Source organism: Triticum aestivum, chromosome 2A (genome assembly GCF_018294505.1).
Source record: "Triticum aestivum cultivar Chinese Spring chromosome 2A, IWGSC CS RefSeq v2.1, whole genome shotgun sequence".
NCBI classification, from domain to species: Eukaryota; Viridiplantae; Streptophyta; class Magnoliopsida; order Poales; family Poaceae; genus Triticum; species Triticum aestivum.
The window spans coordinates 713,773,831-713,793,730 of NC_057797.1; the positions used below are offsets into that span (position 1 = coordinate 713,773,831).

The 19,900-nt window shown below is 43.9% G+C and overlaps 1 protein-coding gene across 7 annotated transcripts; it reads left to right on the plus strand.

Annotated features, from left to right (window-relative positions):
* Positions 1–3,332: 3,332 nt before the first annotated feature.
* On the plus strand, positions 3,333–15,007 carry LOC123190465 (disease resistance protein RGA2). Of its 7 annotated transcripts, none has more exons than XM_044603112.1 (10): positions 3,333–4,594; positions 4,846–7,390; positions 7,471–11,187; positions 11,251–11,464; positions 11,981–12,137; positions 12,543–12,586; positions 12,674–12,950; positions 13,431–13,560; positions 13,956–14,108; positions 14,599–15,007. In XM_044603112.1, the coding sequence occupies exons 1-3, from the start codon at positions 4,291–4,293 to the stop codon at positions 9,491–9,493; spliced, it is 4,872 nt and encodes a 1,623-aa protein (XP_044459047.1). In that variant the 5' UTR covers positions 3,333–4,290; the 3' UTR covers positions 9,494–11,187; positions 11,251–11,464; positions 11,981–12,137; positions 12,543–12,586; positions 12,674–12,950; positions 13,431–13,560; positions 13,956–14,108; positions 14,599–15,007. The 7 variants fall into 7 exon arrangements, with proteins under 7 accessions (XP_044459047.1, XP_044459046.1, XP_044459048.1 ...); XM_044603111.1 differs by having other exon boundaries at positions 11,270–11,464; XM_044603113.1 differs by having other exon boundaries at positions 7,471–9,514; positions 9,578–11,464.
* Positions 15,008–19,900: the final 4,893 nt, after the last annotated feature.

Consider the following 19,900-nt stretch of genomic DNA (forward strand, 5'->3'; position numbering starts at 1 on the left):
GGACGAGGATTTTCTACCCGAATTGGGGAAGAAAATGAATGTGGCTGCCTCTTGGAGTTACCGAGGGGTCGAGGGGGGTGATTTGTCTCACCTACCAGGGCCTTCCACAGTGTGAACGTGTGGGGTTTGCCCCGCGCCGTGCACCCCGCGTGCGCTTTGCCCCGCGCCGCCCTTCAAACTGCTGACACATGGACACCAGCAGTGGTTACACATGATAGGTATGGTAAATGAATTTCTTAAATATGAGGGCACGTAATTTGTATGAAAATGCATCATCAGCCTAGCGGTAACACCCTTCCCATCACAAACTAATGCCCTAGGTTCGAAACTCCGTTGGGCAGTTTGGTTGGGCCTCTTTTTTGCGTATGGGGTTTTTACATGTGGATCCCACATGTCATTCACACACACAGAGAACACATACAAACAAACTTGCCGGACATGATGTAAATGGACCCAAAAAATTTCTACTTCTTTGATTCAAAACATGAGAAGGAAGCATGACTAGTTTGGTAAGGTTGTCGGCATTTGTATGGATTTTCTAATATGATTAAATGCTTAAAATACTTCTTGGAGGTGATGCGAGAAGAGCACGTTGTCGATCCTTCACCAGCGGCCGTTCCTGTAGGCAGTAAGGGTCTGTGTGGAAGGACGGGTTTTTCTCGACTTGCTTCAAATGGACCTATATTCTTTCTTCACCCTTGTACCAACATGAGAAGCATCCATGACTAGTTCCATTGATTTTCGACGTTTTTATTAATTTTCTAGGGTTATCACGACGATAAAACCATAAAATATTTCCCACCAGCGCCACCCTTCCCTCCGATCACTCTGACCAGCATGTAATTAACTTAGCATCAAGGCCATGAAAACAGGAATCAGAACCGTATTAGATTTTGATCCCACACATGCAAAACAGATAACACACAGACTGCAGGTACTACGATTATCAGATTTAACTTGTAATGCATAACAACTTCTGGTATTCAAATACATCATGTGAAATACTGAGACAACTAGACATGCAAAAAAGCTTGTGATGTTGAGGTTGAGCAAGGGACTTTTATTGTGAGGCGCAGCATCTTCAGCAACCTATCCATGATTCCACCTGTAGCATATAAGTAACTGAAAGTTTCAGATTGAATACAGTTGGTATTGGAAAAATGACAGTACAGTAATTTGAAGATGCCAAGGAAATTTGTCACAACAACTGTAGGAGGATACAAATTTGAATACAAAGTTCATAGAAGTCAATGTTGAATTAATAAGACCTTTGCAAGATGCAAAATCACTGCTGTGATGAGAGTAAACAGCATGTAGGCCATATCACATGCAAGAAGCACTTACAGGAAGTGAAGCAAAAGGTTGTACAGCACGGCAACATGAGTAAGCCAACATCCCTACAAAAATTATTTCACTGCTTGTGTCTATTTTTTTTGCTAAATCATTAGGAAGCCCTAAATATTTGGATGCAAGATCACCGACAGGGCACTACTGAAATATTTCAGTGTCTACATCTCTGTACTGAAAGTGCATTACTGAAATATTTCAGTGGCTACATGTGTGTACTGAAACATCACCACTGAAATATTTCAGTTGCTACATGCGTGTACTGAAACAGCACCACTGAAAAATTTCATTTCGTACATGCGTGTACTGAAAGTGAACCGCTGAAATATTTCAGTGGGTACGTGCGTGTATTGAAAGTGCACCACCGAAATATTTCAGAGGCTACGTGCTTGTACTGAAACAGCACCACCGAAATATTTCAGTGGTTACGCGCGTGTACTGAAACTGCTACACCGAAATATTTCAGGGGTTGCGTGCGTGTATTGAAACTGAAGTATTGAAATATTTCAGTGTCTACCCGTGTGTACTAAAATTGCATTGCACTACTGAAATTTTTTAGTGTGTACCCGTGTGTACTACAATTGCACTACACAAATATTTCAGTGTGAACCGGTCAGTACTGAAATATTTCAATGCCTACAACTATCTACTAAACTTGCAGTATTGAAATATTTTAGTGTCAACCCAGAGTCTATCACTCTAAACTGTGTACTGAACTTGTCTGGAGGCACTTCTTGCAGCCAAAATATTGCAAATTCAATTTACACAGATTGCATCACGTAATTTGAACACAATTCTTGAGGTGACAGACAAAATTTCCTATCATGGATACCACTCCAGCACATCAAAACATGGCAAGTAAACATAGCAATGCTATATGCCTAGACTCATTCCAGCCTCGTCGATCAAACTAAGCTGCCATCCAGAGACTACGGATTCAAGTACACAGGTAGCAAGAACATATTACAGAGAATCAAATTAAGCAAGTGGCAAGTAATGATGAATGAAATTCAGCAATCTTACCCTAAACATAGCTACAGCCGCCGTTCAGACAAGGAGAGCACGAGGGAAGCGTGGAGAACGGTGCGGAAGCGATGCCGCGACCACTGTCCTCCTCCTCTTGCGCTTCGGAGTCATCTCCGACTCGGTTGGAGGCTCCACAATCTACAACGGCACCTCGTGCACCGTGGGTTCCTGATCCAGTGGATGCTCTACCCTGGATCTGAACGCCCACCACCTACGCCTGGTCCACGGGATGGACGAATCAGCCGGCTCCATCGCCCAGAGGAGGATCTCGACCTTGTGCATCGGTTGTGCGGGTGGGGGCGGGTGGGGGGAAAGCTTTGCCCTCTCCCTCCTTGTCATTTGCTTCAAAGTGGCCATTGCCGTCCAGTTCATCTGCAATATGTTGTGAAACCAAGAACGGATCTCCGTCAACCTGGCCATCTTGACCTGGTCGCCGCCGGCGATCTCCATGAAGTCGGCGTTCTCACCGCCGGCGATCTCCACGAAGTCGGCGTTCTCGCCGCCGCCGATGTGCTCGATCTGCTGCTCCATGGAGGATCTTGCATGGATGGAAGAGGGGGGTGGATGTGGAAGATAAGAAGAGCAAAGTTGCGGCCGCAAGAAGGAGGAGAAGGCTAGGAGATGGCCGCGGTTGCAATGGTGATGGAAGAAGGGAAGGAGCACGGCGGCGGCTTTGCATTGGAGGAGAGGGGCAGCGGTTTTGCATTGGAGGAGAGGGGCGGCGTTTTTGCATTGGACGAGAGGGCCCCACCTTGTCATATATTTCCTAGGACTAAAATGCCCCTAGACTAATAGTACTTTCGAGTACTTTCATCCGTGTACTTTCGAGTACTATGTATGTATGCGCCGTTAGATCGAGATAAACGAATGGCTCCAAAAAATGCCAACTACTGTAAAAGTAGTTATATTTAATTTGGAGTAACACAATGTGCTTCAGGCGTGCTTCTCCGGCCAGAAACTCCAGTCCATGTTCAGTCACGACGGCCTCGGCCCTCGGTGCCGCTGCCTTCTCGCCCTCAGGGTCAGATGGATACGCCTCCCTTCGCGCGCTTCCCCGCCGTTCCACCCGCCCGCCATCGCGCCACTCATGCCGCGAGCGCGCACGGTGAGCCCACCTACCGCGGCGTACGGAAGAGCGCGCGCCACACCAAGCCCCACCCCCGGTGCCGCCGCGCGGCCGTTCGGTGCGCCTGCGCCCTTGATGTGTTCGGGGAAATGCCACGCCGGAGAACCTGCGCCGGGTCTATGCAGGATCCACGCGCGGGTGCCCTTGCCGCAGGCATCAACGTCGGCACTCTCGGCAGTCTCCACCCGAGCATCTTCTCAAATGATTGACCGGCTCATCGCGTCCACGGGGCTCCCCTGGCCCTGGCCCTGACGACCCATGCCCATTTCAGCTCCGAGCTGGTCGACCCACAGGTAAGGTAAAAAATGCCGCTGGTGATTTGGCATCACATGTTGCCTCCCTGGCCAAATTCAACAACTGAATGTGTTGTCTGGTTATGGTTTCCTACTACGTTGGGAATTTGGAAAAATATCCTACACAGCATAGCACTTTGTAAATTCCTTGGAATAGACGCCTCTGCTTTGTCTTAGATTGGAGGAATCTTTGTTTCCCCCCTCCGACTGCTGTGGGAGATTTTACATAGTTTCGGCAGTGCCAAAATATGTCGATAGATACAAGGTTGTACATACGTATCAGAAATAATCAAGCATCTCAACGAGGATCTAGTTTAAGCCTGGCGATATAAATGATGCTTTGTCCTGTACTGCCTGTACCATTTATTCAATAAAATATGCGTCGTACAATGTCTTAGGCGTGGTTTGGTCCAATACATATTCAAGCCTGCTAGGTCCAATGCATATTCCTGCTTTTGCTCTTGCTGTTGTTGTGATGCCTTAGGTGTGCCGCGAGAGATGTCAGGGTTGCTTGGCACGGTTGTTGACGCAGCAATAGGATGGCTGGTGGAAAGCATCCTTGGGAGCTTCTTCACTGGACAGATGGAAGCATGGACTCATGAAATCGGGCTTGCTGAAGATGTGGAGAAGCTCAAATTTGAGATGAGGTACGTGGAGATGGTTCTTGCTGCTGCCAGGGGAAGGAGGATTGACAACATGCCTCTGGCCCAGTCACTGGCTGATCTCAAAGAACTGCTTTATGACTCAGAGGACGTGATGGATGAGCTCGACTATTACCGACTCCAGCAACAGATCGAAAAAGGTGATTCACTCGCCTCTCTTCTTCCATTTTTATTGCTTTCAGTTTCTTTTATATAGGCGTAATATGTAACCAAGAGCAGCTGAATATCGTAGTCACCACCACTCAGATTATCTCTTGCTTAATTTTGATTTTTTTAATGATTCAGCTTTTGTTACTTTTATTAATTATCAGTACTTACACGATGATATTTGCTTTTACTTAAGTGGCTTTCGTTTGCTTGTCCCCAAATAACTGAGTGTTCTCTTATGCAGGGAAAGGTTGTAGTGCTCCTACTGGCACTAAGCCTGAGGAAAGCTATGTGTCCTCATCCCCTCTATCTTCTGTTGTTAAATTAGTACGCAGCACCACAAGCCAAATAACTGATTGGATCTCACGCGGCAGAAAAAGGAAACGTGAAGAGGAGGGGCCAGCTCATTGTAACATGCTGCCTTTTGAGATGAAAGATAGCATTTCTAAGAGGATCAATGTAATAGTGAATCTTATACGCAGTAATGGCAATTCTGTGCAGGGGGCTCTTCAGCTTGAGATCTTGCGCCCCATTGCAACATCAAGTAAGTGTCAGAATATTTCAAGGAATACTTGCATGACAACTTCTCTTTCAACTGAATGTCAGATGTACGGAAGGGATGCAGAAAGGGACGAGATAATAGCTCAGTTGATAAAGGGGGGATCTAGTGATCTGAATGTTTTTCCAGTGGTTGGCATTGGTGGTATTGGGAAGACGACGCTTGCTAGATATGTATACCATGATAAAAGAATTAAAGATCATTTTGATTTGCAAATGTGGGTCTGTGTATCCACTAACTTCGATATAGTGGGGCTAACAATTCAGATCCTAGAGCATGTATGTGAAGATAGACCGTATGAGAAAAAAAGCAGCTTGAATAAATTGCAGGAGATCCTTTTGGAAAATATTAGAAACAAAAGATTTCTGCTTGTATTGGATGATATGTGGGAAGACAAGGACAGGAGTGGATGGATTAAACTCTTGGCTCCATTGAAAAGTAACCAAGCAAACGGTTGCATGGTACTAGCAACAACTAGAACAAAATCAGTGGCAAAAATGATAGGAACTATGGGTGAAATCACATTGAGTGGTCTGGATGAAAAGGAGTTTTGGCTGTTCTTCAAGGCATGTGCATTTCGCAATGTCAACTGCAGGCACCATCCTAGTTTACAATTTATTGGGAAACAAATTGCTAAAGTGCTAAAAGGCTGCCCACTAGCTGCAGGAAGTGTTGGTGCACTTCTGAGCACAGATGTTAGCTATCAGCACTGGACGGCAGTTCGGGACAAATGGAAATCTCTTCAAGAATATGATGATGATATTTTACCCATCTTGAAGCTCAGTTATGATCATCTACCAGTTCACCTTCAGCGCTGTTTCTCATATTGCTCTTTGTTTCCAGAGGACTACCAATTTAATGGGAAAGAATTGGTCCATGCTTGGATATCACAAAATTTTGTGCAGCGCAAAGATCCTACCATAAGATTGGAGGAAACAGGGCACGCATATTTGGAAAGATTAGTGGATTTGGGCTTCTTCCAAAAGGATGGCTCACACTATATTATGCATGACCTAATGCACGTACTGGCTGGGACAGTTTCAGCAAATGAGTGTGCTACTATTGATGGATTGAAATCTGAATCAATTCAAGCAACTGTTCGGCATTTGTCTATCATAACTACTAATTTTGAGGAAGATGAACATGGCAACAATTCTAGTGAGAAGTTTGACAAAATACTTCAGAAGGTTAGTTCTTGGCACAAATTGAGGACCTTGATGTTGTTTGGGCAAAGCAGCATACATTTATTAGGGTCCTTGCGTACTTTTTGCAAGAGGGCTAAATGTTTAAGGTTCCTAAGTGTGTCAGGTGTTGACATCGGCTCTACAAACAGCTTGTTAAATCTGTTCCATCTTCGTTATATAATGGCATACGAAGTCAACAACCCTGCATTTCGTCAAGCTTTGACAAGTTGTTATCACCTTCAAGTACTGGATGTGGGCATTTCAGGCTATCTTGATGTACCTGCTGATATGAATAATCTTGTTAATCTGCGCCATCTTATTGCTCATGAGAAAGTGCACCATGCAATAGATTGTGTCGGCAACATGACCTCTCTCCAGGAGTTAAAATTCAAGGTTCAAAATGTTGGCAGTTTTCAGATAGGACAACTTCAGTCCATGAATAAGCTTGTATTACTTGGAATTTCTCAACTTGAAAATGCGAAGACTAAAGAAGAGGCAAGGGGGGCCAGGCTGATAGACAAAGAGTATCTAGATAAATTGTCGTTATCATGGGAGAATAGTAGCATGAATCTTCAACCTGAGGCTGCGAAAGATGTGCTTGATGGTCTTCAACCACATCAAAACCTCAAAAATCTAGAAATAACTGGATATGGTGGTGTTACCTCCCCAACCTGGCTTTCCAGTACTTTCTCAGTTACCTCACTGCAGATACTTCATCTAGAGAATTGCAGGGAATGGAAAATTCTTCGATCTATTGAAATGCCTTCCCTTAGGAAACTAACATTGATCAGGATGTTGAATATAATGGAAATCTCAGTTCCTTCTTTGGAAGAGTTGATCTTGATTGAGATGCCAAAATTGGAAAAATGTATCGGTTCTTATGGAATGGAATTGACCTCCCATCTAAGGGTTTTGATGATCAAGAATTGCCCTCAACTGAATGAGTTCACTCTTTTCAAGAGTTACTCTTCTTTCGAAGCTGAGCAGAAGTCATGGTTTCCGTCTCTCAGCAAACTCTCCATCGGGCAGTGTCCTCATATAATGAAGTAAATTTTTTCTCTCCAATTTTTCTTGTTCAAGACATTTGCAAATTCTTGCACACTTACATTGATAAATGATGTTGCAGCAACTGGGAAATCCTTCCACTAAGAGAAATGGAGGCGCTAAAGGAGTTGGAGTTGATGGACCTGCATGTTGTCAGAGTGTCAGTTCCTTCTCTGGAGAAGTTGGTGTTGGCTAAAATGCCAAGCCTGGAATTTTGCAGCAGTCTAATGACTTTTCCACCTCTGCAATTTTTACCTTCCCAAGGAGATCCAAAGGAGTGGACATCTAACCTCCGTAGACTCACCATCCACAATTGCCCTCGTTTGATTGTGCCGCATCCTCTTCCGCCTTCTGCTCTAATTTCTGAGTTGTCCATCAGGGAGGTTTCTAAACTTCCAACAATGAGGATAAACTGGAGACGTTTCACTATCGAATCTAATCAGTTGTGTGTTCTGGATGATAGCATCTTGGCATTTGATAATCTTAGGGGCATAACATCATTGGAAATAAAAAATTGTCAAAATCTGGTCTCTCTTTCAAGTGAATTCAACCAGTTATTCGCTTTAGAGCATTTAAGTATACACGACTGCCATATTTTTACCAAGTCAAACATCATGTCAGAGATTGCCCAGGAAAACAGCACACCTGCATGCAGCCTTGTCCTCCCATCTCTCAAATCTGTCAATATTAAATCATGTGGAGTAACAGGGAGGTGGCTAACACAAATGGTTTCACATTCGAAGTCCCTTGAGAACTTGCAATTAAGGAACTGTCCACAGATAAAGTTTCTATCAATCGGTCAACCTAGAGAAGCGGAAGGAACCAGCAGTTTGGCTTATGCAGTGATGACTTCAGCCCAAGATGAACAGGAACTAAAACTGCCATATAATCTCGTATGTTCTCTCAAGAAATTATGGATTAAGGAAAGCTGGGATCTGGAGTTCTGTGGGGGTAAGAGAGACTTCGCAGGATTCACCTCTCTTACGGAGCTAGTCCTTCAAGGTTGCCCCAAGCTGGTCTCATCGTTGGTGGGTGAAACAAAAGATGATGGTGCCATGGAAGTTGGATTACTCCCACCATCACTTGAAGACCTTAGTATCACTTCTCTCCCAGAAAACTTGCATTCCTTCACTCCTCAAGGCCTTCTCCACCTCAAAAAGTTAAGTCTACGTGATGGCCCATGTTTGAAGTCTGTCCAGCTGCATTCCTGTACGGCCCTAAAGCAGCTGGAAATCACGGGGCGTGTCGGGCTGGCTGTACTGGAGGGCTTCCAGTTTCTCAGCTCCCTTCGAAGCTTGGCGATGGAGATGAATCCCGAGCTGTCTTGTGCATGGGTTGTCGAACTGCAGGAGCAAGAACAGTGCAGCAACCAAATTCAGCTGCTTCCTCCATCACTTGAAGAACTTTATATCTGGAATCTCACAGATAGGGTCCAGTCCCATCTTCTGTCCTGCCTTTCTGCCATGACCAGTCTAGCAATACAGAGAAGTCCAGAATTGACGTCTCTACAGCTGGGATGCTGCACGGCAGTGAAAGAGTTGGAAATTGGAGACTGCGACTTGCTTGCGTCGATCGAGGGCCTCCAGTTCTGTGTAAACCTGACATCCTTGAAAGTATTTAACTCCCCTGGCCTAGTTTCCTGGTTGAAGCTTGTGTCGCAGCAGCAAGGGGCCTCTGAGATCTGGTCTGGACTGGAAACTCTTGAGATTGATGACGCATCTGTCATTTCCATGCCCTTCTGCAAACAGCTCACATCTCTAACACACCTAGAGTTCAGTTCTCGGGGTGGTAAACAGGGAGAGAGCTTGGTGAGTTTAACAGAGGAACAAGAGAGAGCATTACAGCTTCTAACCTCCCTGCAAGAACTTCGATTGTGCATGTGCCCGAATCTCTCATTACTTCCTGCAAACTTACATAGCTTGACCTCCCTTGAGACATTATCTATCATGCATTGTACGTGCATCAGAAGTCTGCCAGACATGGGCCTCCCACCTTCACTCAGATACCTTCAGTTATCCAATTGCAGTGAGGAGTTAGGTATGCACTGCAGAATTGTAGCAACGGAGAAGCTAAGGGTCATGATTGATTGTCAGTGTGTGAGTTAATCACCATTGTTTACTTCCGAGGTACACCTTCGGAGCATTTTGCCTACAGAATTTGTTTACATGCTCACCCTCTTCTTGCTAAAGGTTATTCATCTCTCTGAAGACTGCTGCCACCTGCCGCCTGAGATGTTGTACATATCATATACCCATTTGGCTTTCCACAAGCTACTCCAGCTGCATGGTGGATGAACGCAGGAAATCATAGGTTGAAAGTGGCAAGTCCTTTTTCTTCATCTTATTCTTGTCACTCTTCTGGTTGGTGGCTGACCGTGAGCTATGCTATAGCAAGCCTTACATGGTATGTTTTGCCTTTTATCTATTTTTATCCTGATGAGCTTTGTCAATGGCTCATAGCTGCATTTGGTGATATTATTCCTTCTTGATTACTTTCAGATTGAGTGATGAAAATATCGAAATCTGTTTTCTGCTACATAACTATGCATCCCATCTTGTCCAGTACTATTAATTATTGCCTGTGCCTTTTCTGATTAGCACATATCAATGCTGTTAACTTTAGGTTCTCCTGCATGGTTTGATAAAATTTTTTTTGCTGTTAACTGAAACATCGTAGTGCACTAATGTTCTTGCTCTCAGAAAATTTATCATTCCACCCTTTCCTCTGTTAAGCATTAAATTGACTTGTATTATATTATCTATTTGTAGTTGACTGTTAAGCATGAGATGTGATTTTAGATGTAGGAGAAACATAAAATTTACTAGTTACTACCATCTGTCTACGTGATGGCCCATGTTTGAAGTCTGTCCAGCTGCATTCCTGTACGGCCCTAAAGCAGCTGGAAATCACGGGGCGTGTCGGGCTGGCTGTACTGGAGGGCTTCCAGTTTCTCAGCTCCCTTCGAAGCTTGGCGATGGAGATGAATCCCGAGCTGTCTTGTGCATGGGTTGTCGAACTGCAGGAGCAAGAACAGTGCAGCAACCAAATTCAGCTGCTTCCTCCATCACTTGAAGAACTTTATATCTGGAATCTCACAGATAGGGTCCAGTCCCATCTTCTGTCCTGCCTTTCTGCCATGACCAGTCTAGCAATACAGAGAAGTCCAGAATTGACGTCTCTACAGCTGGGATGCTGCACGGCAGTGAAAGAGTTGGAAATTGGAGACTGCGACTTGCTTGCGTCGATCGAGGGCCTCCAGTTCTGTGTAAACCTGACATCCTTGAAAGTATTTAACTCCCCTGGCCTAGTTTCCTGGTTGAAGCTTGTGTCGCAGCAGCAAGGGGCCTCTGAGATCTGGTCTGGACTGGAAACTCTTGAGATTGATGACGCATCTGTCATTTCCATGCCCTTCTGCAAACAGCTCACATCTCTAACACACCTAGAGTTCAGTTCTCGGGGTGGTAAACAGGGAGAGAGCTTGGTGAGTTTAACAGAGGAACAAGAGAGAGCATTACAGCTTCTAACCTCCCTGCAAGAACTTCGATTGTGCATGTGCCCGAATCTCTCATTACTTCCTGCAAACTTACATAGCTTGACCTCCCTTGAGACATTATCTATCATGCATTGTACGTGCATCAGAAGTCTGCCAGACATGGGCCTCCCACCTTCACTCAGATACCTTCAGTTATCCAATTGCAGTGAGGAGTTAGGTATGCACTGCAGAATTGTAGCAACGGAGAAGCTAAGGGTCATGATTGATTGTCAGTGTGTGAGTTAATCACCATTGTTTACTTCCGAGGTACACCTTCGGAGCATTTTGCCTACAGAATTTGTTTACATGCTCACCCTCTTCTTGCTAAAGGTTATTCATCTCTCTGAAGACTGCTGCCACCTGCCGCCTGAGATGTTGTACATATCATATACCCATTTGGCTTTCCACAAGCTACTCCAGCTGCATGGTGGATGAACGCAGGAAATCATAGGTTGAAAGTGGCAAGTCCTTTTTCTTCATCTTATTCTTGTCACTCTTCTGGTTGGTGGCTGACCGTGAGCTATGCTATAGCAAGCCTTACATGGTATGTTTTGCCTTTTATCTATTTTTATCCTGATGAGCTTTGTCAATGGCTCATAGCTGCATTTGGTGATATTATTCCTTCTTGATTACTTTCAGATTGAGTGATGAAAATATCGAAATCTGTTTTCTGCTACATAACTATGCATCCCATCTTGTCCAGTACTATTAATTATTGCCTGTGCCTTTTCTGATTAGCACATATCAATGCTGTTAACTTTAGGTTCTCCTGCATGGTTTGATAAATTTTTTTTTGCTGTTAACTGAAACATCGTAGTGCACTAATGTTCTTGCTCTCAGAAAATTTATCATTCCACCCTTTCCTCTGTTTAGCATTAAATTGGCTTGTATTATATTATCTATTTGTAGTTGACTGTTAAGCATGAGATGTGATTTTAGATGTAGGAGAAACATAAAATTTACTAGTTACTACCATCTGTCTAATGATGTGATTTCACTGTGAGAAAAGGATGGCAGTTAGCACTAGGTTTGTTGCTGAAGTATTGTTATTTTGCTCTAGGTTCGTTATTCAGTAAGGATCGCTGGAACAAACCTCACATGGGATGCTTAATGTTATCATGTTACATCACGGTATTTGGAATCTTCGGTAAACCAGGATTACCTGATGAATGATGACTACACTTTAGTTTGCTGATTGCCTGGCTCTACCATTTCTGGTACGTTTTGTTTATTGTTTGATTATCATCACTCTGATTAAATGCAAGGCACAATTTTTGGGAATTTCCATTTTCTGATTCATCTGCCGTGCCTTACGTTCATTCATGTATTTGCCTGCTTTTATATACATGGTAGGCATTTATTTCAGATTTTTTCCAATTTATTATTATAGTAACAAAAGAAGTGGAGTTCAAAAATAAGTTTGCTCGTAAAATGAAAATAAAAAACTTTCCATGGCAGAAAATTGTATAAAATTGTGTGTTATGAATGTGACATCACTCCAGGGCTCATGTTAGCATCTTCATCATCCTATAAGAAGAATACCTTTTTTTAGTCTGTAGCCTGTAGCACTCATCTAATCTAAGTAGGATGGATTTAATGATGAATATCTTTGATGGCGTCAGGTGTGGATTGGAAGGTGGGCAATGTCCATGAAAAACCGAAGGAGGTACAGGAATCAGTCGGTGACGGTCTCCTACATAGTTAGTTAACATGCTCACCCTCTTTTTGCTAAAAGTATTTCATCTCTCTGCAGACTGTAGCCACCCGAGATGTTATACATATTTCTGCGCTCCCTGTTGCCAGCACATTTGTGCTCCCTGTCACCAGCACATTGTGCAAGTGCCATATACCCATCTGGCTTTCCACAAGCTACTCTAGTTGCATGGTGGATGGACCAGGGACACCATGTTGAAAGTGGCAACACTTTCTGTCTAATCAGGGGCATTATGCCCTTTCCCTCATTCTTGCGTCTTCTAGTTGCTGGCTGGCTGTGAGCTATGCTATATCAACTGGCCGTGAGCTACCATGAGGTACGTTTTTTTTCATCTCTTTTTTTGTCAGTGGCTCCATGCTGTAGTGTTTTGCGATATTATTTCTTCTTGTTTACTTTCTGATTAACTGATGAAAAGATCCAAGTATGTTTTCTGCTACCTAATTATGTCTCTCATCTTGTCCAGTTCCACTAATCCCCCTCCTGTGCTTATTCTGATCAGCACTTATCAGTGCTGTTAATTAGGTTCAACCAAAAAAATGCTGTTAACTAGAAACATCGTAATGCACTAATGCTCTCGCTCTCACAAGCAAAATTCTGTTCTATCCTTTCCTGCATTAAGCATTTTGGATCGTATTTTCTATTTGTAGCTGACTGTTCAGCATGGGATTATTTTAAAATGTAGGAGAAACATAAAAGTTATACTAGTTTCTACCATCTGTCTCATGATGCAGTTTCGCTGTGAAAAAAGGCTGGCAGTTGCATAGGTTTGTTGCTGAAGTATTGATATTTTTCTCAGTAAAACTACACAGCAGATTGCTGGAACCAACCTGACATAGGATGCTTAATGTTATCATGCTACATCACTGCATTTGGAATCTGCGTTCAACCAAGACTGATTTACTGGTTGCCTGACTCTACCATTTCAGGTAAATTCTGTTTGTTGTTTGATTATCATCAACTTCATTAACACGCGAGGCATATTTTCTGATTCATCCGCCTTACCTTAACAATGCTGTTAACTAGGCTCTCCTGCATGTTTCAATTTTAAAAAATGCTGTTAACTAGAACCACCGTAATGCACCAATGCTCTTGCTCCCACGGACAATTTATTGTTTTGTCAATTCCCCTCTGTTAAGCACTAAATTGGCCCAAATTTTCTATCTGTAGTTGACTGTTCAGCATGACATATGCTTTCAAAATGTTAGGAGAAACATAAATCTACTAGTTACTGCACCATCTGTCTCATGACGCAGTTTCACTGTGAAAAGAGGATGGCAGTTAGCACTAGGTTTGTTGCTGAATCATTGCTATTTTGCTCTAGGTTTGTTATTCAGTAAACCCCCCGCAGCAGATCACTGGAACCAACCTCACATAGATGCTTAATGTTATCATGCTACTACCTCACTGCATTTGGAATCTGTGGTCAACCAGAACTGCCCATTGATTTGCTGGTTGCCTGGCTCTACCATTTCAGGTACGTTCTGTTTGTTGTTTGATTATCATCAACTTCATTAACACGTGAGGCATCTTTTCTGATTCATCCGTCATACCTTATCTTACAATTAATCATGTATTTGCTTGCTTTTACATGGTGGACATTTGTTTCAGCTTTCGGCCAAGTTATATTGCACAGTAGAAAAAATAAAGTGAAGTATTTTTTTTTTGACTATTTACTGCAAGGCAACAGCCTCACAGTCCTTTATTAATAAAAATAAAGTGAAGTTGCAAAAGAAGTTTGCTCGTAGAAATGAAAAAAAAAACTATGCCATTGTAGCGACAGAATAAATTGGATGCTATGAATCTGACATTTCTCTAGGGATCCTGTTAACATCTTCATCATCTTATAAGCAGAGCGAATTAGGAGCTTATTTGACTAATAATTTACCTTGTTATTCTGGAGCCTGCAACGCGCATCTATCCTAAGTAGGATGAATTTCACTGATGAATAACTTTGATGGTGTCAGGTGTGGATTAGCAGTTGACCATGTCCACAAAAAACTGAGGAAGGTACAGTAATTCAGTTGGTGACGATCTCCATCTCATACGGAATATGGACATCTATATATGAACCTTCCGGGAACTAAACGCTCAACCCGTGCCGTCGAACGAGTCGATAGGGGTGGATGTCCATGGTGGGGTCGTCACTGAATTTGACGTTGCTGGAGATGTTCTCGTCGAGCTCAAGGCACCTGCGTTGAGATACTAGGCCTTGTAAGAAGCTTTGGATAAAAAGATGGGAAAAGAAACCACCCTGTTTCTATAACGGGGCAACAAATATTTTGAAAGCTAAAATGCTACTATTTGTGGAACGGAAGGAGACCACACCGTAATTAAAGATGGAAAGTAGTCGAATCACGACAACACTCCGTTATAGTTGAATTTGTACTTTGATATGCGACCTTCTGTGCCGAGATTCCATTCTCAGCATCCAGAAATAAGAGATGAAACCTCCACCGAGCTCTCTCAGAGCTCAGGCACTCTCGGCCGTCGGATCGTACTGCTTGATGCATTTTCGGCCGTCGGATCGACCCGCTGGATGACCTCGGCCGTCGGATCTAGGATGAGCACTATAGGAATGAATAGTTACTCCTGTTTCGTGCCATCGCGCGTAAATAGCCTGCCCCACCGGGGGCATTTTCGTCATTTCACTCGCAGGGGTATAAAAGGGTCGGCTCCCGTGGAGGCAACCCTAGACGGCTTCCTTCCCCCTCCCGTGCGCCTCCTCTCCCCCTCTCTCTCGTTCCCCTCCCTCCCGCGCGCCTCCTCTCCTCCCGCCCACATCGCCGCCGCCGCCGACACCGCCGCCACCGGCACCCACCGCCTCGAACCACACCGTCGGCATCCATCCACTGCTCCGGCGCCGTCCAGATGCGCCGCAACAGAGCCCCCCAGCCCTCTCCCACCCACCCGATTCATTCCTCCTCGACCTCGCCGCCCCACCCACATCGCCGCCGACGCCGCTCGTCAGACCTCGCCGCCATGGACTTCTCTCCTCATCTCCCTCACACCACGCCGCCCGTAATATCCCCTCTCTCGTCATGAGAAGGGATGGGAAGAGAAGAGGGAGAGCGAGCAGGTCAGGCGGCGGCCATGGCGCTCGCAAATCCGCCGGAGCTGTTGTCCGACCCTGGCCTCCGATTGCTTCTACTCAGCGGCGTGATGTACGGGCTACCTGCTTCACGCTCATGCCATGGCCTGCTTGGGACGCCGCCTCCCCCTACTCCAACCCTAACCCTAGCATTGCTGCTGCTGCTCCAGGTGCGCCCCCTTCCTTTGCCTCCTCTTGTTCATACGCCAACATGTGAGAGCTGGGAGGAAGGGCTGGAGGCCATGGAGGTCATGGGGGAAGGAAGAAGAGGAGGACATGGAGGTTGTGGGGGAGAGATGGAGAGGAATAGGAGGCAACGGGGGAGGAAGATGTCCCCCTCGTTCCTAATTTTGTCTTCGCGTAATTTCATTGCACGCCACTTGTTCTTCTGGTCACTTCGCCTTATCAGTTGCTTCACGAGTCTATTTTTTTTCCATTCTCGCTCATTGGCTGCTGCTCATCAATGATATTTCTTTGTTTTTCTTGCAGATTGGTCCGTTGTTACTGGATTCTTGTGCTTTTACTCTATCCCCTGGTTGGTGCCTGCTTTGATATGTGGTTGCGCATCGTCTGGTAGCAGCCTCATGCATCTCCCTTCATGGATCTGCAGGTCAACACCTCTTCTCCTCCTCCTTTCCACTCCTCTTCGTTTCCAGGGCTTGGTGCATGGTTGTATGGCCATATGATTGGTGTGCAGGCTGGCCAATGAAGGCTTTTTGTTTCTTGTCTTGTTTGTGGAAAAGTCAAGTGTATTATTCTCTTTGCTTGTTTTTTTGTATGTATCTATATGCCTTTTGTTCCTTGTCTGAATCCTGGTAGGACCTGCATTTGTTGTTTCTTTGTGTATGGAATGCTGGTGGTATTGTTCCTTTGTGCATGATTCCTCGTCTAGCTAGGATCCAAGGAAGAGGGATCTTTGTTTATATGTTTGATAATATCAACATGATCTTCATCTGCTCCTTTGCTTTTACATGGTTCATTTAGCTTATTCTTCCACCATTGTTAAAGCTACAGAAGTTGGATAGCGGAATCATAGAACTCTACAAATAGTATGTTGTGACTGTCTCCTTACTCAATTCATGTAGAGAGATAAGCCTCTTCGCACTGTTTTATACGGATGTTCAACAAATTGATTCTTCGGCATCCAAGCTAGGTTTATATGGCATCAAAGGCCATGGTTCATGATGTAATGACAGATAGTTTAGTCCATCGTAAATATTTATTCTCCATTTTTCAGTTTAGATTTTTTTTCTCTTTTGAGGATATTCAGTTTAGAAAATTATTTACCATTATCTTGCAAGGTAGCATAACAAAGTGTAAGAATGTTTTTCCAAGACCAGTAGGCATTCCCATATAAAATATTAATTCCCATTTGATGTCAGTTTTACATTTCGTTTCCAACTGTCAAAAGATGAATAATATCCTTAGAAATAAGACATCAGAGCTTTGTATGTGTTATTCAATGAGATACAACTTCTAAACAATTGCTATGCAGGCAACATCTGTTTATTTTACATGCTGATTTTCTTAATTGCATTAACTTCCAAAATATTTATTTTGTTGATCAGGAAATATCGGTTTACTGTTGGATAAGAGGTTCTCTTTGTAAAAAGGATTTTTATGTTATGTACTTTGCTCCTAGAAATAATTTGATCCACCAACATTATTGATTGGGTTAGGCATTGATCAGTTAACTGTGCCTCTTCGTCTTTACCCCTTATTCGTCTCCTTCTTTACCTTTGATGATTCAAGGATAGGCCTCAGACGATTCTCTTCCTTGCTTGTTTTTACCGGAGTATAAGTATATGTGCCTTTTCCCTCCTGGTACACTAGTAGAAAAATGACCATTTGTACCGGTTCATAAGGCCCATCTGTCCCGGTTGGGGAACCGGGACTAAAGGGTCGTTACTAATGCCTAGGCCTTTAGTCCCGGTTCTTATACTAACCGGGACAGATGGGCCTCCACATGGCCGGTGCTGCGAGCCCAGGCAGGAGGCCCTTTAGTCCCGGTTGGTGGCACCAACCGGGACCAATAGGCATCCACGCGTCAGCTGTTCAGGGGCTAGGGTTTTTGTTTTTTTTTCTGAAAGGGGGGGTGGATTTGGGGGTTTTGTATGGTTAATTAAGGTGTTTCATATATTGTGTTAGGTAGCTAATTAATTAATAGAGAGAAGTGTCCTCTCTTATCTCCGTGCTTGGTCGACGCTACATACTATACATAGAGAGTCCCTCGACACGCTAGCTAGTAAGAAAATGAAGGAAACCATTAAGTATAGAAGTTCGTCATGCATACCGAGAGAAGTGATCCACCTCTCCTTCTCCGAGAGATTGGTCGAACAACAAGTTTTCGTATTATCTATCCGACGCTACTAGCTACATACATATACAATATGTAAGATCTCTTACAATCCCCTAGCATTTGAACTCAACTTCCACATGGTATTCTCCGACTTTATTGATGACGTGGTCAAGAAAGAATCCCGCCAATTCCTCTTGAATTGCTTTCATGCGATCTTGTGGTAGGAGTTCATTCCGCATCTGCCACGTCTAATTTGAAGAAGGGGGTTAATACATATATATGAATGAAACTCAACAGAAATGATGGTGTAATAAAATGAAATTGTGAATATTATTGCTTACGCACTTCATATTGTCTTTTAGAGTAGCCCCGCTTATTTTTCAAAGTCGCGTTGCAGAAGAACTCGCACACGTAGTATCCACAGTAATCATTTTCTTATTCCTGCCACAAGCACTTTACGAGAAATAGAGGTCAATCAAACTGATAATGAAGCATAATAAATGACATTGATGAAAGTAGCTAGAATCAACGGGAGATGCGCGCAACTAGCTAGCTAGTAGTACTTACTTTCGGGTATTTATATTGCAGCTCCTTCGGCAGTCCCGGAGATTCTGCGGTGAACTGTTTCCAAACCCTGCAAAACAAAGAAAATAATTATTACTTGAGATGTCAGGAAATGAACAAAAAGTTGCCGATATGGTGCGATAATGATCGATTGAACTTACTTGTTGAGAATTTTAGTCATGTCCGCATAGGTCTCGGGATCTTTTCGTCTCGAGTCTAAGACGGTTACTAGTCCCCGCTCAAGCTTAATCTCCAGGAGAATATAGTGGAAGTTGCGCACGCATGCATAACTCATCAATTACATTACTATAACCTCGCTCGAGTAATAAGGGAAACCGAATATGCACACGACAGTAACACTCACTTGAAGTTGTAAGGAAAGAGTATTAAATCTTTGTTTTGATTTATTAACAATGATTTGAGCAAGTTGGCCTCGGCCTCTTCGGCGTTCTTTGTAACCTGAAATTCATCTATGAGATTTGTGTTAATGAACCCAATATCATACATTTCTGCTTTTCTGCACTCGACGATCTTCAATCTGCATAATATAGTGAGGATAATTATAAATACATGCAATGAAAGAGCTGAGCTATATATAGAGACTTAATGACAGAAGTAGTACTTACAGACAGTAGCAAGTGACCGTTAATTTATCGAGGGCCTTTTGATTGAAGAGCTGGAAGAACTCCTCAAATGGAACATGCAACAGATCAGTTCCAACGAGGTCGTGCTCCTCTTTAATTCTCAGATACAAAGTATTCGTCCCCCAGACTCTCTACAGGTTTTCATGTACCAATTATGGAATCTTCGCATCATCGTTGTTAGAGATTTTTCATCTTTGACGAGAGGCTTCCCGTACTCGTATCTGTGTTCGTCCACCTCCAAGAAATCATAATGTACATCGTCGGGCAGGTAATCTCCAATATTGCTATAACCGGGCACCATCCCCGGAGCATTAGCGACGATGTCGCTAGACACATTGAGCGGGGGGCACGATTGGTTTGCTTGTTCGCCGAGCTGGGCAATTTTTTTCCCAGCTGCTCGTTCTTTTAACCTTTGATCACTGACAGTACTTCCCGACCGCTCCGCTTCGAGATATGCCTTTTCAGTAATGCGCTCATAGTTGGTTTTCGGCGGAGACTTTGGTGGTTTCTTCAGGGCATCGATAGTGCGCTTTGCTTTCACCGGATCTACCTTCTCCTCCGGAGATGGATGTCTCTTTGCTTTCAACCCTTCAAAGAAGTCCTTCACTTCGGTCTGCACGATCTTCGCGTTTTCCTCCGCGGTCCTCTCGTACGGTAACTTCTCTAGAGGC

Bases quoted from the DNA above. Each gene is read 5' to 3' on its own strand.
- LOC123190465 (XM_044603114.1), top strand. From the start codon at position 4,291: ATGTCAGGGTTGCTTGGCACGGTTGTTGACGCAGCAATAGGATGGCTG. The intron at 4,595-4,845 runs GTGATTCACTCG...TCTCTTATGCAG, and splicing joins CCAGCAACAGATCGAAAAAG to GGAAAGGTTGTAGTGCTCCT. The intron at 7,391-7,470 runs GTAAATTTTTTC...ATGATGTTGCAG, and splicing joins CAGTGTCCTCATATAATGAA to CAACTGGGAAATCCTTCCAC.